At 43.4% G+C, this 22,276-nt stretch overlaps 1 protein-coding gene across 1 annotated transcript in view; it reads left to right on the top strand.

Moving 5' to 3' along the window:
• Window positions 1–22: 22 nt before the first annotated feature.
• Window positions 23–22,276, top strand: part of MCM8 (minichromosome maintenance 8 homologous recombination repair factor) — a 35,492-nt gene continuing 13,238 nt past the window's right edge. The window contains exons 1-10 of the mRNA XM_038751491.1: window positions 23–80; window positions 4,516–4,654; window positions 5,008–5,091; window positions 8,358–8,440; window positions 9,520–9,669; window positions 11,433–11,536; window positions 14,104–14,302; window positions 16,092–16,177; window positions 18,959–19,110; window positions 20,481–20,676. Coding sequence (XP_038607419.1) covers window positions 4,522–4,654; window positions 5,008–5,091; window positions 8,358–8,440; window positions 9,520–9,669; window positions 11,433–11,536; window positions 14,104–14,302; window positions 16,092–16,177; window positions 18,959–19,110; window positions 20,481–20,676 — 1,187 coding nt within the window. The 5' untranslated portion in view covers window positions 23–80; window positions 4,516–4,521. The remainder of the gene's footprint in view (window positions 81–4,515; window positions 4,655–5,007; window positions 5,092–8,357; window positions 8,441–9,519; window positions 9,670–11,432; window positions 11,537–14,103; window positions 14,303–16,091; window positions 16,178–18,958; window positions 19,111–20,480; window positions 20,677–22,276) is intronic.

The following is a 22,276-nucleotide window of genomic DNA, read 5'->3' on the forward strand; positions in this document are numbered from 1 at the left end:
GAGGCGGAAGTGGCGTCGGCGGGCGCCTGTGCGCGTGCGCGGCTCCCGTCAAGGGGGGGCGGGGCGTCGCGCGGACTCTGGTGAGGCGAGTCGTCGTCGTCCGATCCTTCTCCCGCCTCAGCACCCAGGCCTTAATAATAATTATATTATTATTATTATTATCCCCTCCCCCCTTTATAATAATAATGGCATTTATTAAGCGCTTACTACGTGCCAAGCACTGTTCTAAGCGCTGGGGAGGTTACAAGGTGATCAGGTTGTCCCACAAGGGGGGCTCCCAATCTTCATCCCCATTTTCCAGATGAGGTAGCTGAGGCACGGAGAAGTCAAGTGACTTGCCCAAAGTCACCCAGCTGACAGTTGGCGGAGTCGGGACTCGAACCCACGACCTCTGACCCCAAAGCCCGGGCTCTTCTCCACATAATCATAATTATTACTCAGAGAAGCCGTGTGGCACGGTGGAAAGAGGCCGGGCATTGGAGTCAGAGGTCGTGGATTCGAATCCCGACTCTTCCAACTGTCAGCTGGGTGACTTTGGGCAAGTCACTTCACTTCTCCGGGCCTCAGTTCCCTCAGCTGTAAAATGGGGGTTAAGACTGTGAGCCCCCCATGGGACAACCTGATCACCTTGGATCCTCCCCAGCGCTTAGAACAGTGCTTTGCACATAGTAAGCGCTTAATAAGTGCCATTCTTCTTCTTATTATTATTATATCATTAATATAATTAATTCAAAGCCGTGCCACTTTAGCCGAGGACGTGGGTGACGGGGAGGGGCGGAGGGGACCCTTTCATTCAATCCTATTGATTGAGCGCTTACTACTACTGCTACTACTACTACTACTACTACTACTACCAATAATGATGTCATTTGTTAAGCGCTTACTATGTGCAGAGCACTGTTCTAAGCGCTGGGGGGGATACAAGGTGATCAGGTTGACCCACGTGGGGCTCACAGTCTTTATCCCCATTTTACAGATGAGGTCACTGAGGCTCAGAGAAGTGAAGTGACTTGCCCAAGGTCACACAGCAGACATGTGGTGGGGTCGAGATTCGAACCCATGACCTCTGACTCCAAAGCCCGGGCTCTTTCCACTGAGCCGTGCTGCTTCTCATTTTTCTCTTATTACTATCATCATCATCAATCATATTTATTGAGCGCTTACTATGTGCAGAGCACTGTACTAAGCGCTTGGGAAGTACAAATTGGCAACATGTAGAGACAGTCCCTACCCAACAGTGGGCTCACAGTCTAAAAAGTCTAAAAGTCTAAAAGTACTACTACTAATAATGGCATTTATTATCCCTTCCCCACAGCACCTGTATATATGTATATATGTTTGTATATATTTGTTACTCTATTTATTTATTTACTTGTACATATCTATTCTATTTATTTTATTTTGTTGGTATGTTTGGTTTTGTTCTCTGTCTCCCCTTTTTAGACTGTGAGCCCACTGTTGGGTAGGGACTGTCTCTAAATGTTGCCAACTTGTACTTCCCAAGCGCTTAGTCCAGTGCTCTGCACACAGTAAGCGCTCAATAAATACGATTGATGAGGATTTATTAATTGTATTATAATTATTATTAGTTATAAAGCCCTACAGAGAGCCCACCTCCTCCAGGAGGCCTTCCTAGTGTGGCTCGGTGGAAAGAGCCCGGGCTTTGGAGTCAGAGGTCATAATAATAATAATAATGATGGTATTTGTTAAGCGCTTGCTATGTGCAAAGCACTGTTCTAAGCACTGGGGAGGTTACACAGTCTTAATCCCCATTTTCCAGATGAGGGAACTGAGGCCCAGAGAAGTGAGGTGACTTGCCCAAAGTCACGCAGCTGACAGTTGGCGGAGCCGGGATTTGAACCCATGACCTCTGACTCCAAAGCCCAGGCTTTTTCCACTAAGCCACGCTGCTTCTCCTATTGTATATTATTATTATATAACATATTGTATTATTAATATATTTTATTAATAATAATAATAATAATAATGATGATGGTATTTGTTAAGCGCTTACTACGTGCCAGGCACTGAGGGGGCTCAGTCTGGGAATAATACTAGTAATAATGATGGCATTTATTAAGCACTTACTATGTGCAAAGCACTGTTCTAAGCGCTGGGGAGGTTACAAGGTGATGAGGTTGTCCCATGGGGGGCTCACAGTCTTCATCCCCATTTTACAGATGAGGAAACTGAGGCACAGAGAAGTTAAGTGACTTGCCCAAGTTCATGGGTTCATTCATTCAATCGTATCGATTGAGCGCTTACTGTGTGCAGAGCACTGAACTAAGCGCTTGGGAAGTAAAGGTTGGCAACATATAGAGACGGTCCCTACCCAACAGTGGGCTCACAGTTCAAATCCCGGCTCTGCCACTTGTCAGCTGTGTGACTCTGGGCAAGTCACTTCACTTCTCCGGGCCTCAGTTACCTCATCCGTAAAATGGGGATTAAAACTGTGAGCCCCCCGTGGGACAACCTCATCACTTTGTTACGTCCCCAGCGCTTAGAACAGTGCTTTGCACAGAGTAAGCACTTAATAAATGCCATTATTATTATTATTATTAAGCCCTTACTATGTGCCAAGCACTGTTCTAAGCACTGGGGAGGTTACAAGGTGATCAGGTTGTCCCATGGGGGGGCTCACAGTTTCAATCCCCATTTTACAGATGAGGTAACTGAGGCACAGAGAAGTTAAGTGACTTGCCCAAGGTCATGGGTTCATTCAGTCATTCATTCAATTGTATTGATTTAGCACTTGCTGTGTGCAGAGCACTGGACTAAGCGCTTGGTAAGTAAAGGTTGGCAACATATAGAGACGGTCCCTACCCAACAATGGGCTCACAGTTCAAATCCCGGCTCCACCACTTGTCAGCTGGGTGACTTTGGGCCAGTCACTTCACTTCTCTGGGCCTCAGTTCCCTCATCTGGAAAATGGGGATTAAGACTGGGAGCCCCCCGTGGGACAACCTCATCACCTTGTAACCTCCCCAGTGCTTAGGACAGTGCTTTGCACATAGTAAGTGCTTAATAAATGCCATTATTATTATTATTATTATTCCCAGACTGAGCCCCCTCATCCCCCTCCCCATCCCCCAACCCCTTACCTCCTTCCCTTCCCCACAGCACCTGTATATATGTATATATGTTTGTACCTATTTATTACTCTATTTTATTTGTACATATTTATTCTATTTATTTTATTTTGTTAATATGTTTTGTTGTCTGCCTCCCCCTTCTAGACTGTGAGCCCGCTGTCGGGTAGGGATTGTCTCTATATGTTGCCAACTTGTACTTCCCAAGCACTTAGTACAGTGATGTGCACATAGTAAGTGCTCAATAAATACGATTGAATGAATAAATGAACGGTGGCATTTAAGCACTTGCTATGTGCCAAGCACTGGGGTAGATAATAATAATGATGATGGCATTTTTTAAGCGCTTACTCTGCACCAAGCGCTGGTCTAAGCGCTGGGGTAATAATAATAATGATGATGATGGCTCCGCCACGTAGCCGCCATGTGACTTTGGGCAAGTCATTTCACTTCTCTGGGACTCAGTTCCCTCATCTGTTTACTATTCTGCTTATTTTACTTTGTTAATGATGTGCATCTAGCTTTACTTCTATTTATTCTGATGACTTGACACCTGTCCACATGTTTTGTTTTGTTGTCTGTCTCCCCCTTCAAGACTGTGAGCCCGTTGTTGGGTAGGGACCGTCTCTATATGTTGCCAACTCGTACTTCCCAAGTGCTTAGTACAGTGCTCTGCACATGTGTGACCTTGGGCAAGTCACTAAATTCTTTTTTCCTGGTACCTCATCTCTAAAATGGGGATTAAGATGAAACTTTATGTGGGACACAGACTGTGTCCAATCCAATGATCATGTTCTATCCCAGTGCTTAGTTCAGTTCCTGGCACATTCTAAGTATTTAACAAATACCATTTAAAAAACCCCAAAACTCAACAGTGAGGCACAATGAGTAGATTGATATTAGAGGAGCCAAGTGGGTAGTCTGAATTTTAGTAGATATTTGAGGGTAAGTAGTGGGGGAGTTGATTGCCTTAAAGCCAACGGTTAGGAGTGTCTGCTTTCCCTTTATAATTGCCTGATCCATGTAAGTGTATCCCGAATGTAAAAGCTGCTCTGACTAGGTGTTGGATATAGCTGCAAATATCATAGACTCCTGGAAGGCGCAAGAGTCCTATGGTGGGCCTGCTAATGCCGTATTTATTGTATTTATCGTATTTATTGAGCACTGACTGTGTGAAGAGCACTGTACCATAGTACAGTTGGGAAGTACAAGTCGGCAACATACAGAGACGGTCCCTGTCACTGGCCGGAGAGCTAATCCGAAGCCCATCTACTAGAACCCCAGTGTAAAGCAAAGGAGACAGTTATTTGATTTTCAGAGGTTTCAGTTTATAGAACAGCCAAGTAACTTTATCGTGAGCCTCATCTCTCGCTGTCCAGCAGACCTAACCGCTTTTTGTTAAAACTCTTTCTAAATTCCTTGTTAGAAAGCGATGAGTGCGGATTCCAGAGGAAGAGGATTTCAAGGCTGGGGCAGAGGAAGAGGTGGAGGGAGCTATGTAGGAAAATGGAGAGGAAAAGGACAGAAAGGGGACTGGCATAAAAACAAAGACAGACATGATTCTGGTAAGTCCAGAGAAATCTTACGTTGAGATGCTTGTTGTTCATTCTTATTTTACGGTATTCATTGTCCATTATTTTGAAGGTAGTCGTTATTTTAAGACGTCAGTATATGAAAAGACAGGCTTTCAAGCTTGCCTGATGTTGCAGAAACTGAATATGTTCCGTTGCTGTTAACTGTCGAGGCTTTTAGGTTGTGGTCAGGGTTGATTTCTAGAAAATCTTGAATTTTCTTGAAATCTCTTTAATAAGATCATTAGCCAAAAAACTATCAAAATCAAGATCTTTGACCGTTTACGTGAGAACGAAATGGAAAAACTCAAGACAGCATGTACTTGCATTCCGATACATTCTTGCAGGACCAAATTCACAACCTCGACTGCTACAGTCAACACTGGATGAGTTCGTACCATATAAGGGTTGGAAGCTGTATTTCTCTGAAGGTAAGGTTCAAAGTCAGTGGCATCACTGGCAGTTTTCTCTATCCATTTTCCCCCTTTGTCTCAAAGCTCAGAATCCTTAGCGTCACGCACCCTTCCATCCCTCGTCATGATCTTGTTTTCACCATTATCTGGTTCGGTTTTAAAACCCTTTCCCACCGCTGTTTAGTGCCGGGTTAGCCGGTTCTCAGGCTTCGGCCTGGATCTTGGAGGGAGCTGCCAATGCCTGCGGTGGCTCCTGCCTCGCTCCAAACCAGCCGTGGAGGCTCAGTCAGTCAGTGGTATTTATTGAGCGCTAACTGTGTGCAGAGTACTGTACTAAGCCCTTGGAAGAGGGCTTCGTATAACGATATAGCAGATAACATTCCCAGTCCACAGCGAGGCAGGTAGCAGTCTCCCAGGACAGTGTCCAGTGGTTTTCACCTTGTTAGCTGGCTAGGAGATCAAAGGGTGAGTTCCAGCACAAACCATACACCACACACTTAAAACATCTGTAAGTGGCCTTCTAGCTAAAAGAGTGGTCCACCCTCACCTTATCAAATGTAAACATAAGCAAGGGAAATCCTAAAATGAGGATAGAATTCTGCTTTGTCCATTAATGAAGCCGGGCTTCAGGAACAACAGTATTGTGCCCCTTGTAATAATCGCCCGGAGGAACGTAGAAAAGAAGGAAAAGACCCTCCATTCTCTCAGGGAAATACAATCTAATGAGGAATGGGATAGATATGAATTAACAAATATAGTCTAGTTTAAAACAAGAGACAAGCAATAAATACAATACTGTTAATATACATTAATATAATTAATGTGTTTCCATTCCTAGAAGCTACTCAGGCATTTTTTGTTTGTCTCTTATTGATAACATTCAATGAGCAATCCCAGGCAGTACTAATTTCACATTGTGAGCGTCAGCCCGAGAGCGGTACCTGAGTATTTTTGTGCCTTACACTTGGTTGAAGCTCTGCATTGACCAGGTGACTAGGGCTCAGCATAGCTTTGTACTTTGCACTAGCTATGCGTGTGCTTTTCTGTGTAGGATAGCACATGTTGAAAATGGCCTAATGTTCATTCTTTTCATTTTCTGCTACATTTTGGCATAGCATCCTCATCCCCGGGAATGTTTATATGTCCAAATTGATTTGAAAATGAAGGGAATATAAGCATGGAAAATTCAGAAATGATTATAGTATTCTACTTGTTCCTTTATTGAAGCTGTATTTCTGGATCCCTGTATTGTGCCCCCTGTGAACAGATCACTGAAATAGTCACTCGAACGAAGATACAAAAGAAGGAAAAGACCCTGTGCTCTCTCAGGAAAGAGGAATCAATTAGTCAGTGGTATTTACCGACTGCTTACTATGTGCCGAGCACTGTATTAAGCGGACAGTCTAGTGGGGATTGTGATAGGCATGAATTGAAAAATATAGTCTAGTTTAAAACGAGAGAGAAACAGTAAATACAGCGACTAAGAGGATCAGTAACAAAAAAATGACTTTTAAAGTGACTAGCTCTGTCAGGATCCTTCCCGGGAGAGTCGAGGTTTTTAGAGATTTTGAAGGAGGAGAGAGGAATGGCTGGCAAAACCGTGGGCTGAGGGCTCTCCAGGCAGGGAGACAATCAATCAATCAATTAGTCAATCATATTTATTGAGCACTTACTGTGTGCAGAGCACTGTACTAAGCGCTTGGGAAGTACAAGTTGGCAACATATAGAGACGGTCCCTACCCAATTTTATTTATTTATTTATTTACTGTTCACAGGAATGTGAACAGTGGTTTGAGAGCTGGGCTCTAAATAGAAGACATTTCCTAGTGGGAACACTGCCTTTGATGACAGGACGTTTCATGGAGAGTCAGGCATGGAACCAGCTCGCCCCCAGGAGAAGGGTCCGGATCACCCCAAAGGATTCCCCGGGCCGGGCCAGGCCAGGGACCAAGCCCTGCCAGCATCGGGCAAGGATGGAGCCGCTGCATTGGCTCTCTCCAAACTGCTCCTTCAAGGCCATGGCAACCAAAAGGCAACAGACGATGGGGCTGGGGACGCCACACAGTCCCCAACTTCCAACCCAGGCTTGTTTAGGTGGGGCTCATCCCCCAACAGGGCCAGAGGGCCGTGGTGGCAGTGAAACCGCTTTCGTACCAGACCGTCCCAGGCGGGACTTTTTCCTTTTATCTTTGCAGTTCACTTCCAGCACTGGTCGAGAGCAGCGGGCAGTCAGAAGGTTTACTTGGGAGGAGTGGAGAGCATTTGGTAGCAGGAGAGTGGATTGCCAAGAAGGATCCAGCTCTGTGGCAAATACATTCTCATGAAATAGGCAGAAGGTTGTTCAGCGATAATCGCAGCCTGTGGTGCAGTTGTGGCATTCAGCAACCTTGGACAACATGTTCACATTCATTTCATATTTATTGGGTGCTTACTGAGCACTCTGCTAAGCGCTTGGGAGAGTACAGTGTAACCATCAACAGACACATTCCCTGCCCACAGTGAGCTCACAGTCTATCATCTCCTAGCCAGGACTGGCTCACACTCAAGGGGCTTGGTAGTCTGGGAGCTCTGCAGCTGAATCGGGCTGAGCCTCAAGGTGGTAAGGTGGGGGTTCGTGGCAAGTTTGAGACTTGACCCGTTTTGTTCCCAACTTGCTTCATAGGATTCTGCTCTGTCACCTCCAGACCTGTCGTGCTTAAAGCTCCATGACTAAAATAGTCTCAGAAGGTTGGCATCGGGGCTGGATTTAGCCTGGGTATTCTGGGGCTGCCTGACTAAGTTCATCTCTTCTAGGGCCGTCCGTTGCTCTAATGTCTGGGGAATAAATTTGGGTCAGATCTTGAGTTGCAACTTGCATTTGGTCAGCAGGGCTTTACCATAATAGTAATTCTAAATTTGAATGTTATATAGCTAGGATCCCCTTAAATGTATTTTTATTGGCATTTGTTAAGTGCTTCCTATTTGTCAAGCAAGTTAAAAATGCCAGTACGAATCCCGTCCCACATGGGGCTCAAATCTAAGTAGGAGGGAGAACAGTCATCGAATCCCCATTTTTCAGATGAGGCACAGAAAAATTAAGTGACTTGTCCAGGTTCACACTGCAAGCAAGTGGCGGAGATGGGCTTAGAACCTAGGTACTCTGGCACCCAGGCCTGTGTTTTATCTACTAGGCAATGCTGCTTCAGTATATGGATGTGAAAGAGTGGCACTAAAACTTTAGAAAAAAAAAACAACAAATAAAATATGCAAATCAATAATTACTAATGCAAAATGTGCCTGATTAGTTTACAGTGACTGCTCTCCTTTTGTTGAGAAGACTAAAGCATTTGAAAAATTTTTTATGCAACGCATTGACTTATATGACAAGGTAAGATTTTTGTTATATCAGAGCATCTGACCTTGTGATTTATTGTTTTGTAATCGAGCAATATATCAATCAATGGTATTAAGCGGTTACTATGTGCAGAGCCTGCAGTAAGAGATCTACAAACAGCAATCCTAGTGTAACGCTAATATAGAATGAGGATATAGCTGCACCTGAGTACTGGATGCAGTCAGCTCATTACACCTTAGAAAGGGCATAATGAAACTGGAAAATGTAGGGACGAGCAACCAAAAGGAGCAGGGTATAGAGTAGCTTCTCTGTGAAGGTGGACTGAAAGTATATTTTGTAGACTGAAGAAGCTTTTCAGCCTTGAAAGACAAAGGCTACAAGGAGACATAAAGTCACGAAGGATGAACCCTGAAGCCGTCCCCAGTCTGTCTCCATGGTTACCCCTGCTGGACCAGCCCTGAGCTTGTAAACAGACTTCCCTTGGTGGCCCTGGGCTAGTTGGGCAATAAGGAAGCAAGTGACAGGGAAGGGACAGGCTAGCCATGGTGGGACAGTCCAAAAAAGACAAAAGCTGAGGTTGGACTAGCAGGGGGAAAACTGTGGAGACTGACTGAGATTTAAGAGTCTGGGGAAGGGCAGGGTGGTTTTATTGAGCCCTCACTGTGGGCTGGGCACTGAACTAAGCGCTTGGGAGAGCACAACGCATCAGAGCCGGTAGATACATTCCATGCCCATAACAACCTTACAGTCTTGGGACGGGCAGACAGCCATTAATCTAAATGAATAGATTCCCGATAAGTACGTAAAGTGCTGCGGGGCTGAGGGTGGGGTGAATATCAAGAGAAGAAAATTGAAAACCAGAAGAGATGTGGAAAGACGTGTGAGTTTTTACGTAGTAAAAGACTGTCCCAGACCTCTTCCAGAAGAGAGGGTGTTCACCATGAGCAGGGCCCGAATGATCTGCAGATCCCAAGTCAAACAAAGCTCAGCCAAGCCACCCAAACCAGATTTGGCAGTTTTTAATTGCACCTTGTAAAACAAAACTGTTCCAGATGATGTTTTGCATCAAGAGAAAAAAATCCCATTTTTAAAATTCCACAACTGTGTCCTAGGATGAAATAGAAAGAAAAGGGAGTATTTTGGTGGATTATAAGGAATTGATACAAGATGCTGAATTGACTACATTAATACCGGATATCGCAACTGAATTAAAAGATATGCCGGATAAAATATTGAACTGCCTGGGCCTGGCGATTCATCAGGTAAATATTATTTTTTACTCAGATTTTGCATTATCTTTTAGAGGAGCAGATTCTACGGACACACGGTCTTCTGCAAATATTCAGGTTCCTTAACATTAAAAAAAACCTGTTTCATTTCCTGAAAATCAGTCAAACACCAGTGGTATTTATTGATTCCTTACTGGGTGCATAGCACTCTACTAAGTGCTTGGGAGAGTACAATACACAGAATTGATACATACGTTCCCTGCCCATAACAAGCTTACATTTTAGAGGGAACAAGAAAGCACCATGGCCTAGCGGAAAGGGCACAGGTGCAGGAGTCAGAGGTTCTGAGTTCTAATCTCAGCACCACTACTTGTCTGCTATGTGACCTTGGGCAAGTCACTTAAATTCTTGGTGCCTCAGTTACCTCATCTGTAAAATAGAGATTAAGACTGAACCTCATGTGGGACATGGATCGTGTCCAATCTGATTATTTTGCATTTACCCCAGTGCTTAGTATAGTGCCAGGCATATAGTAGGTGTTTAACAAATACCATAAAAGAAGGAAATATTGTCTGTTGCAAACCTCAGCCTAGGGGAAAATGCGGATCCTTCACTGTTGCGATTCTTTGAATATCCTCCAAGCTATTAATATTTTAGTCTATCTGATTAAGTCCTTAGTTTCTTTTTTTCTCATTCCTGATTTTTCCTTGTGCTGGGAAAGTAAAGAAAGGTTACCATCGAGAAAAGGTAAAAGGAGGAACATTAATTCTTCAGTAAATGCACTCTTAATGTTTCTGTACACAATGCTTTTTACTGATGCAACTCTGTTCTATCAGGTTGGAGGGATTTCTAGTCCACTGTCCATATTTTGTAGTTCTTTAAGAGTTCTGCTTTATTCACGTTCTAACTGCTTGCTGACCTGTAGATGCACCCAATTCTGCCAGACTACATATTCTTATCATGTGTTTTGGCTAGACTGTTGTTAGGTAATTAGGGACATTTGTCCGGCAACGTGAGCTTTTTGGGATGTCGCAGTTTTGTGCATATATGTTTGCACATAAGCACTCAGCGTCAGGCATGTTGGTACTACAGCGTGAGTTTTTTGAGCGGGAACCCCCAACATGTTAGAAGATCTGTCTGTTAAAATATTCAAATAAAATGACTGGCTCTACTTAGCAGGATCCAGGGAGAAGGTGGTGGCCTAGTGCTTTCTTATCGTCTATCTTTGGCTTAAGGACCCCAGGAGTGGAAATAACCAAAGACAGTGATCTCCCCACAGTTCTGGTTTCTCCTTAGCAACCGCATTAACGGAGCACCTACTGTGATGAGAGTACTGAACTAATCAATCAGTCAATAAATGATATTTATTGAGCACTTACCGTGTGCAGAGCACCGTATTAAGCACTTGGGAGAATACAATGTAACGGAGTTGGTGGATACATTCTATGCCCACAACTAGAAACACTGTACTGATTCCTTGGGAGAGTAAAGTACAGCAGAGTTGGAAGACATGTTCCCTGCCCACAACCAAGTGCTCTGACACCTAAAGTAGGCTTGGTTCCTGTCCTCAAGGAGTTCATAATTTAACAGGGGAAGACAAGAGAACGCATTTGTCAAGAATACAATAAGTCTAGGGATCTATTCATAAGTCAGTGATTAGGGTCTTTACTAAAAGACCATGAATTCCCCTGTGTATAGTTTTCCTATGTCTAGCATAGAAGATTCTTTCCCCTAGAACACATTACCAAGTAGTTTCTCTGAATTATAACTTTGGTTTAATGCATACTTCTATTTAGGTGTTAACTAAGGACCTCGAAAGACATGCAGCTGAACTCCAAGCAGAGGAGGGGTTGCCTCGTGATGGAGAACCAGTTGTAAATGTGCCACATATCAATGCGAGGTAAGCAGCGTTCGGGTTTTATGTCATTCCTGGGAAAAGGACATTAAAGAGCTTTTCTGAGTGCTCTGGGTCTGTACGTAGCAGTTAAATAAGAAAAGCTAAAGTTATCGTACCATGCCATCAGCCAGTTGGATCAGAATGAGCCAGGTTTAATCTTTCTGCGATGTTTTCCCTTCCTTTGGAATGCTTTCAAGAAGGGATGAGGAAGAATACACCAGGAGGGATATTTCAGAGACTGCAGTCCTCTGGGAAGCATGATTCAGGACAGAGCTCCCCTTATCACAAACTTTTCTCTCCTTTTGAGGATTTTTAGACACTAGCAGGGATATTTGAAGATAAGCTAGGGTATTTGTGAACATGCGAGACAGTGTGGCGTAGTGGAAAGAGGGCAGATCTGGAGGTCAGGGGTCCTGAGTTTTAAACTCAGCTCTGCCACTTGCCTGCTCTGTTACTTTAGGGAAGCAGCCAACCTGTCTGGGCCTCAGGTTCCTCACTTATAGAATGGGGAGAAGGTACCAGCTTTTAGACTGGGAGCCCCATTATGGGCAGGAATTGTGTTTTTTCAGTCAACTTGTAATAATAATAATAATAATAACAATAATAATAATGATGACTTTATTAAGCACTTACAATGTGCAAAGCACTGTTCTAAGCACTGGGGGGATACAAGGTCATCAGGTTGTCCCACGTGGGGCTCACAGTCTGAATCCCCATTTTACAGATGAGGTGACTGAGGCTCAGAGAAGTTAAGAAGTGACTTGCCCAAGGTCATAAAGCAGACATGTGGTGGAGCGGGATTCGAACCCATGACCTCTGACTCCCAAGCCCGGGCTCTTTCCACTGAGCCACGTTGCTTCTCGAGCAGCTTCGCGCTGCTTGTAGCGATCCCAGCGTTTAGCCCAGGGCTCGGTGCATAGTAAACACTTTATAAATGCTAGTATTTATTACTATTACTGTTATTAAGGCATCTGACGATCCCAGCAACCCTCATTATCCCTGTTCTTATACCTGCTGCCAGCCACCGCACCTCCACTGAGGGGATTAAACCCCTGGTGCCAAACACCTACTGGGCTATGGAGAAGAGCACCAGAGAACACTAGAGAAGCAGTGAAGCCTAGTGGCTAGAGCCCAGGGCTGGGAGTCAGAAGGAACTGGGTTCTAGTCCCAACTCCACCGCTTGTCTGCTGTGTGACCTTGGGCAAGTCACTTCACTCCTCTGGGCCTCAGTTCCCTCATCTAGAAAATGGGGATTAAAACTGTGAGCCTCATGTGGAACATGGACCTGATGATCTTGTAATCTAGTCCAGTGGTTAGTGACAGTGCTTGGCACACAAACAAACAAAAAAGCACTTATCCCGCTGAGATGGAGCTACCATTTGTTGAGCACTTACTGTGTGCAGAGCACTGTACTAAGCGCTTGGGAAGTACAAGCTGGCAACATATAGAGACGGTCCCTACCCAACAGCGGGCTCACAGTCTTAATAAATGCCATCATTGTTATTACTATTATTAGAACTAATCTAAAAATCCAAATCTAAAATAAATCTAAATCTAATCTAGAAATAAATAAGAGAAGCAGCGTGGAAGAGAAGCAGCGTGGCCCAGTGGAAAGAGGTCATGGGTTCAAATCCTGACTCCGCCAATTGTCAGCTGGGTGACTTTGGGCAAGTCACCTCACTTCTCTGGGCCTCAGTTCCCTCGTCTGTAAAATGGGGATGAAGATTGTGAGACCCCCGTGGGACAACCTGATCACCTTGTAACCGCCCCCCCCCCCAGCGCTTAGAGCAGTGCTTTGCACATAGCGCCTAATAAATGCTATCATAATCATTATTATTATTACTACTGTTACTACTATTAATAATATCTGTTAACCTTGTAACCCCCCCATGCTTAGAACAGTGCTTTGCACATAGTAAGCACCTAATAAATGCTATCATTATCATTATTATTATTATTACTACTGCTACTACTACTACTATTAATAATATCTGTTAGCCTTGTAACCCCCCAGTGCTTATAACAGTGCTTTGCACATAGTAAGCGCCTAATAAATGCTATCATTATTATTATTACTGCTGCTACTACTACTACTATTAGTAATATCTGTTAACCTTGTAACCCCGCCAGCACTTAGAACAGTGCTTTGCACATAGTAAGCACCTAATAAATGCTATCATTATTATTATTATTATTATTACTACTGCTACTACTACTACTATTAATAATATCTGTTAACCTTGTAACCCCCCCAGCGCTTAGAACAGTGCTTTGCACATAGTAAGCGCCTAATAAATGCTATCATTATTATTATTATTATCATTATTACCAGAGCGATCCCCAGCCCTCTGCCGTAAGTAATCCCCCTTTCCAATGTGTGTCATTTAAAAATACTGAGAACCTAGTGGTCAAGGTAAAGTTAAGTAGATTCTCCCTCTGTCTTCTAAATCTTTCTGGATTTTTGGGGAGCCAGGCCAAGTTCAGATTCTAAAAAGCAACAGCCACCCTGATTTAGAATTCAGTAGAAGCTTCTTTTGTTTTTCCTCATGAAGTGCTCCTGTCATTTTTAGAATATACAACTATGACCCCCTGACTCAACTGAAGAACGTCCGAGCCAATTTTTATGGGAAATTTGTCGCTCTTCGAGGGACCGTCGTGCGTGTTGGCAACATTAAACCTCTGTGCACTAAGATGGCCTTTTTGTGTGCTGCCTGTGGGGAACTACAGACTGTTTCTCTTCCAGATGGAAAATACTGTCTCCCTACAAAGGTAATTTCAAGTCTTATGTTAATTAAGAGCTTTTTCTTCCCTCTCCTGAGGCATTAGAGGTTTAAACTTCTAGAATGGGCTGACTGCTTGAAGACAATGAATTCACCATCTACTATGTGTACTATGTGATGTATGTACAGGATCACCATACAAATATATGTGATGTTGTTTCCCTGTTGAAGTGGGGAGGAGGAGAAGATTGCTGTAGAGTGGCGAACGGGTCCTGGTATATGCTCTCTCGGGAGGTGGAGAAAATCACCTCCTGCCCTTCCTCAGTGAGTGTGCATCACTTGGTGGCAGAAAGATTCCCCCACAGTATGAGTGTGCCAGGATGAGGTGTTGCCATGTGTCATTGCACTGTGCTACAACTCATTCTGCCTTCTAGCTGCACGTGATCGGAGGAGGAAATGCCGTGAGGCAGTGGAGGCAAATGCAGAGAGACCATCGTAAGTCAGATTAGTTCCATCATCACTGCTCTCCCATTTCTGTTACCTGCTCAGGTCTTGAAAAGATAGCCAAGCTGTCTACTGGGTGTTGGTGGTCTAGCACGTGAGATGGAATTGCAGAGAAGTCTGTTCATTCCTGACCAGAGACCTATTGGTGCACATGCTGACTAGACTTTGTCTAGTGATGTAGCCAGTGAGGCAGTTTGGCTGGTAGAAAGTGCACGGGACTGGGATTCAGAAGGACCGGGCTCTAATTCCGGCTCCACCGTTTGTCTGCTGCGTCACTTTGGGCAAGTCACGTCTCTTTGTGCCTCGGTTACCTCATCTATAAAGTGGAGATTAGATGCCCTCCCTCTGCCCATCTGCCAAGCTAGCTCTCTTCCTCCCTTCAAGGCCCTACTGAGAGCTCACCTCCTCCAGGAGGCCTTCCCAGACTGAGCCCCTTCTTTCCTCTCCCCCTCGTCACTCTCTCCATCCCCCCCATCTTACCTCCTTCCCTTCCCCACAGCGCCTGTATATATGTATTTATGTTTGTACATATTTATTACTCTATTTATTTATTTATTTTACTTGTACATATCTATTCTATTTATTTTATTTTGTTAGTATGTTTGGTTTTGTTCTCTGTTTCCCCCTTTTAGACTGTGAGCCCACTGTTGGGTAGGGACTGTCTCTATATGTTGCCAATATGTACTTCCCAAGCACTTAGTACAGTGCTCTGCACATAGTAAGCGCTCAATAAATACGATTGATGATGATTGTAAGCCCCATGTAGGATGTAGACAGCATGGCATATGATGATGATTGTAAGCCCCGTGTAGGACGTAGACAGCATGGCATAGTGGATAGAGCATGGGCCTGAGAGACAGGAGGTCGTGGGTTCTAATCCCGGCTCCGCCACTTATCAGCTGTGTGACTCTGGGCAAGTCACTGAACTTCTCTGTGCCTCAGTTACCTCATCTGTAAAATGGGGATGAAGACTGTGAGTCCCACGAGGGGCAATCTGATCTCCGTGTATCCTCCCCAGTGCTTAGAACAGTGCTTTGCGCATAGCACTTAACAAATACCATCATCATCATATATTTTTCTCTTGCATGCTCAGGAGATAATCAGTCCCATTGGCAAATTGTTCCAGGTTATGTTCTGACAGTCTTTCTTACCATTATCTGTCTTTGTGGGTACTAATTCCACCTGTCAGTAAAGACTGCTCTTTGCTTTGTCGGGCTAGAGTGATACCCTTCAGTGGCCTCAGTGGTTATTTCGAAAGTAGATCGAAAGATGCAGGCTGACTTGGACTATATTGTACCTTAGCAAAAATTGAATCTGAATTCATTCGGTTCCAGTGTCCTGTGCCCGAGTGCCGAGGGAAATCATTCCTGGCACAAAGAAGCTCTCCTCTCACAGTCACTGTAGACTGGCAGACTATTAAGTAAGTAGTATTGTACTTTTTTCGTATCCCGTTGGATTTTCCCTCCTTTTTGAGTAGACATTAATCAAGGAACGCCCTGGAAAGAGATAGAAGAAATGCTCATCTTGCGTCGTTTATTAATTTTCTGTGCTTTGAGTCTTTGTGTCTTGACGGTGGCTTCCTTGCAGGTTTTTATAGATTGGGCTACAAGAGTTATTAAATAAACGTGATTGCCCACCTGCCTTGTAAAATTAGTGCCATAAAGAGCAGGAGGGAAAGCACTAACACTGTGATGACAGGGCTGGTGGGAATACACCTGCCCAATAAGAGAGCCCCCGATCCTGCAGTTTTAAATTAACATTTTAAAGTACTGTGAATTTTTTTTATGGTATCTGTTAAGGGCTTGCTATTTGCCAGGAACTATATGAAGTGCTGGAATAGATGCAAAATAATCAGATTGAACAGCATCCTTGTCCCACATGGGGTTTACGGCCTTAATCCCTGTTTTACAGTTGAGGTAACTGAGGCACAGAGAAGTTAAGTGACATGCCCAAGGTAACACAGCAGACTAGTGGTGGAGCTGGAATTAGAACCCAGATCCCCTGACTCTCAAGCCTGAGCTCTATCCAGTAGGGCATACTGCTTATTTATTATTGAAGTGGCAGTGAAAGGGTAAAAAATCAAACTAGGTGGAATAGAATAGAGATTTTTTAATTGAAAATTCTCGGCTTTCTTCAGATGTAAAGTTTTGAAGTTTATCTATTACCCATGCAGATTATTCAACTCTCTTGTTGCGGGTGATTAAAAAAAAAGTCTTTTGAACTAAACGTTGGTTTTACTGGGCTCCTCCTCAGGAAGGTCTTAATTCATCACCAGTAACATTTATTCAGTGCTTCCCTTGCCTACCCAGAAGGGGTTTGGCATGAACTGACCCTAGTCCTTAATCGCTTGTTCGGGGCATGTTGACAGAGAAATCCATCAGTTCCTTCAGTGAATTTTATGAGAAATAATCTGCTTAAAATGGGCATTTACACGGAATTGCCTCTCTAGTTTTCCTAACTTGTGCCACAAGAGGGCACCTGAAAACTATATTATTGCCTGAAGACCAAGGATTAAAGAAAAATGAATCAATTCCTACAGAATCCAAACACTGTTCACCTTTTTTTTTTGTTGCAGTGCTTTTTAAATAAATGCTTTAGTATCAAGGTAAAGTCTATGAATCTGTGTTCAGCCCATCCAATAAAATAGGGGACCCAAGCGGGTTGAAAATATAAGCCAAGTTTGGTGACCTTCACCAAGAACTTTCAAAGAATCAGCATGGCTTAATGGATAGAGCGTGGGCCTGGAGTCACGCTGGTTCTAATTCCAGCTCCACCTTCTAGACTGTTAACCAACTCATCGTGGGCAGGGAACATGTCTCCCAACTCTGTTATATTGTCCTCTCCCGAGCTCTGCACGCAGTAAGTGCTCAGTAAATACCATTGATGGGTCATCTGCTGTGTGACCTTGGCCAAGTCACTTAACTTCTCTGTGCCTCCTCTGTAAAATGGGGTTTAAGACTGTGAGCCCCATGTGGGACTTGGATTGCGTCCAACCTAATTAACTTGCATCTTCCTCAGTGCTTAGTACAGTGCCTGGCATATAGTAAGCACATAACAAATACCATTTAAAACAAACCAATTTTAGCGATGGGGTGAGGAAGAGGAGAAGGGAAAGGGGATGCTCTGTTCTCCCAATTGAAGACCATGTTCTTGGTCAGAAGGCTCCCAAAACTATTCAGTTGCCCTGAGGAAGTGAGATGAATCGTTTAGGGACAGTTAAGCCACGTTTTCCATTCACGTTTCCCCCGCCAACTCAACCTAGTGTTCTTTATTAAAAATATTCTTAAGCTCACCACTCAATTTTCAGGCTAGATGAAGATATATTGCCTCTTCCTGTACTCTCTGAAATCGTAGGGTTGGACAAGATTAGATCAACGGGTTCCGATTTTTTGCTTTGTAATTCTGGGTATGGAGTGAGAGTGGGAGAAACCTATTTGGGAGGGTCTCCTTCCCTTCCCCATTCTTTTCCTGCGGGCAATGGCTGGCCAATGCTTGGTATCTAGAATAAGGAGTCTTGTCCCTAGGAAAGACTACGGGGGCATTCAGAAAGGGAAACTTGGCAGAGCCCACTGGAATGGAGTTCCCCTGTGCTAGTGGTGGTAGCTACAGGCTTCTCTTGCTCTCCTGTCGCCTCCTGCCTTAGAGGCTGCAGGGAGAATTCAGGGCATGGAGATGGGGAAGAGTCTGATAAGGGATTGGCGTCTCCTCCTACTGCCTTCGGTGGCTGGTAACTGGGATTCTGCAGTTCTGAAACCCGAATCGTGGTCCCAACTTCGAAAATTTCAGCAAAGTGATTTATTGAGGAACTTTGTCATGCTATGACTCTGTGATTCTAACATCCTTAGTATTCCTCCTAAGATTTTAACATCCCTAGAATTGATCGTATGAAGAATGAGACTGTGAGCCCCACATGGGACAGGGACTGTGTCCAACCCAATTTGCTTGTATCCACCCCAGTGCTTAGTACAGTGCCTGGCTCATAGTAAGCGCTTAACAAATACCACAATTAATATTATTTTTATGAGGCAATTTTAGAGAGTTGAGATTTTAAATTCTTAGAGGTTAAGAGCTGTGACTGCTTTAACATGATCCCTATGTGGGCGTGTGAACTTCTCATGAAAAGATTTAGGTTTCAGCCGGTACGGTGTAATGGGAACCCCCCAAATAGGTACATGCATGAATTTGCTTATCCATATTTTAGGGTTCAGGAGCTAATGTCAGACGATCAAAGAGAAGCAGGTCGGATTCCTCGCACAATAGAATGCGAACTGGTTCAAGATCTTGCAGATAGCTGTGTCCCAGGGGATATAGTCACCGTCACAGGAATTGTTAAAGTGTCAAATAGTGAAGAAGGTACAGTATCACTTCTGGTTCTTGATTTTTGTTCTGTTTTGACAAATTAATCCAGTAACGTTGGGAGTCTCTCAGTTGAGATGGCCACTTGTCACAAAGTTTTTTCTCTTGCCTTTGTCTTCTCTTCATCATTAAGATTGGCACTTATCTCCAATGCGCCATTATTCAAGAAATTTCATATAGTGGAGATGGCCATGCTTATCCGGGAAGCTACACCCTCCTCTTTCAGGTGAAGATCCTGCCAGATCTTTTCCTAGAACTTCATAGACTGATCTGCTGTAATTGTGGCTATCCTGACTCAACAAAACTTGAGTATCATAGAATGAAGTCATTCAGTAGCGTCCTTAAATTATCCGCCTCATAGAGATTATTTTTTCGTTGTTTGCAGTAGCCCGTTCTCGTCTAAGTTTAATTCAAGAATTGATTCAGATGTAAAAATTGCTACTGTGTAAAAGACGTGGTTTCATGAGAAAGTGGAACTTTTTCTCACTGGGCACTACCCCAAATACAGTTCACGTGTATTTAGAAATAGCTACAGAGCGTTTTCGTATCACAAACTCATTCTGTCCTTTCTAAAGTTCTGAGGCAATGCCTGGGTTCTTCTTCAACCTGGAGAAGAATTAATTGCCAGTGTCTCATGAAGTTAGGGAAAACTAACATACATCTTGAAGTAGGAGAAATTTAACTAACCTTTTATTTCCTCGCCAGATGAAACAGCATTTCAGTCTTCTTTTTTCTCTCTCTCACTCTCCCACTTTCCAAGTGCCTGTTTATATTTGTGTGTCACATATGCACACACACACATTCTCTCTCTCTCTAACTTTGCCCTGGTCTAGTTTGCTCTTTATGCACAGAGGGTTATGCTGGGCCTGAGTTTTAAATAAAAATCTGGGATACGCGTGAGTGTTCCCATTTATTTGTGTAAGGGACGTACTCCAAACCTCAGGCCGAATTTAGCAAAATTTTAACAGTTCTTTCTCTAACTTTCCAGACAGAGCACAGTCTAATTACGTCAATCTAATATATTTAGTTAAGACTACTTAAGCCTATTATGACAGCTGTATAAACTTTATGTTTAATATTTCAAATTCTCCTACAAATGATTTAAAATAATCTAGCATTTCGAAGCAAGGAGAACAAGTCTTTGAACTTTCTAAGCATAGAGCTTATTTAATTTGGAGGAAATATTTTATGTTTAAGTTTTGGGTTCATTTTCTAATCTTATGCCTACTTCAGATATTCAGGAAAAGCGCTAACTTTTCTCCTAATCTGCCAAATACTAGCTTTGAGGTAGTCTTAACAGCAGCTTTAAAAAGTTCTGTGAAAGTCTGTATCGTAGAAATAAGGATTCCACCTTCTGCTTTTAACAGGTTCTCGAAATAAAAATGACAAGTGCATGTTCCTCTTGTACATTGAAGCAAATTCTGTGAGCAACAGCAAAGGGCAGAAAACAAAGATATCTGAAGATGGGTCAAATCACAGAGCCTCAATGGAATTCTCTCTTAAAGACCTTTATGCTGTCCAAGAGATTCAGGCTGAGGAGAACCTCTTCAAGCTTATCGTCAAGTATGTGAGGTTTCTTTGTTTTGGCTAATGTGTGCACGAACAATCCACCAAATTATTTCCTTTTTGTGATTACTTATGGCTCTGCCCCACAATCCCTCTCCTTCTGTCACTGGGAAGCAGCGTGGGCTAGTGGATAAAGCACAGGCCAGGAGCTGGAGGACCTGGGTTCTAATCCTGCTCCACCACTCTGCCTGCTGTGTGACCTTGGGCAAGTCACTTAATTCCTCTGTGCCTCAGTTTCCTCAACTGCAAAATGGGAATTCAATACCCATTCTCCCTCCTACTTGACTGTGAGCCCCATGTGTGGGACAAGGACTGTATCTGGTCTGATTAAGTTGCATCTGCTCCATTACTTAGAACAATGCTTAACACACAGTAAGCGCTTAACAAATACAAACAAATAATAGCTATGTAGCTATGTTCCTGTCCCCTGTTTTTTAGTTCACTTTGCGCTGTCATCTTTGGCCATGAAGTAAGTATTACCACTGGTTTATATTTGCTTTTATTGTCAATCACAACCTATTGCTAAATAAATAAAAAAAAAACCTATTGTCGCATACATACTAGAAAGGGAAACTGTACTTCAGAGACAGAATTTCTCTGCCCTTAAAAATGAATAATACATGGTCTCCTTCCTATCTCTTCTTTTCTCCCTTTTCACCTTAATTTTTTTGAAATGGTACTTGTTAAGTGTTTACTATGTGCCAAGCCCTGTTCTAAGCGTTGGGGTAGAAACAAGGTAATCATATCAGACACAGTCCACATCCCTTATGGGGCTCGCAGTCTTAATCCCCATTTTACAGGCAAAGGAACTGAGGCACAGGGAAGACAAGTGACCTGTCCAAGGTCACACAACAGACAAGTGGTGGAGCCGGGACTACAGCCCAGGTCCTTTGGATTCCCCGGCCCGGGCTTTATCCACTAGGCCACACTGCTTCTCAATTCCTCAATGAATTATTATAAATAATTACTGATAATTAGTAATAATGCTAATAAATTAATTCCGTTGTGCTTAAATCGTCTTTGTCTTTGGCCAAGCAGAATCTGTCCCTTCTAGTAGTATCCTGACCCAACATTCCCCCTGGATTTCTCTACTCATATGTTCAGTTCATCTTCTTCCATTCTGCGTGTAGTTGCACGCCAGCACACCTGTGCAGATTCACAGCAGGATTCTTGTTTACAATCTGGCTGGGGATTAGAACAAGATGTATCACTTTCTCCTTCTCCCAAGGTTTTTATGGTATTTACAGATTTGGGCTGTGGACAGGGAACATAGCTACATAGCTATTATATTATACGCTACAAGCACTTAATACAGTGCTCTGCACACAGTAAGCTCTCAGTAAATACGATGGATTGAATTCCATGTATAAACACACACATCACCTCAGATGACATCATCGCTTACCCAGTTTGGGAAAGAAGACTACTATTGTGAATCTGCTCAATCTAAAAACCAATTCTTTGTATTTTAAAATTGTTTGGAAACTTCTCAGTGATAAACTGCCTTTATCACCAAAGCAGCTTTGGTTTGATTTGGCACGTTTTGGGAGTTTAACTGACAGAAGGGAACCTTACTTTATTATGCAGTGGGGACTGA

This window comes from Tachyglossus aculeatus, chromosome 9 (assembly GCF_015852505.1).
Source record: "Tachyglossus aculeatus isolate mTacAcu1 chromosome 9, mTacAcu1.pri, whole genome shotgun sequence".
In the NCBI taxonomy this organism is placed as follows: domain Eukaryota; kingdom Metazoa; phylum Chordata; class Mammalia; order Monotremata; family Tachyglossidae; genus Tachyglossus; species Tachyglossus aculeatus.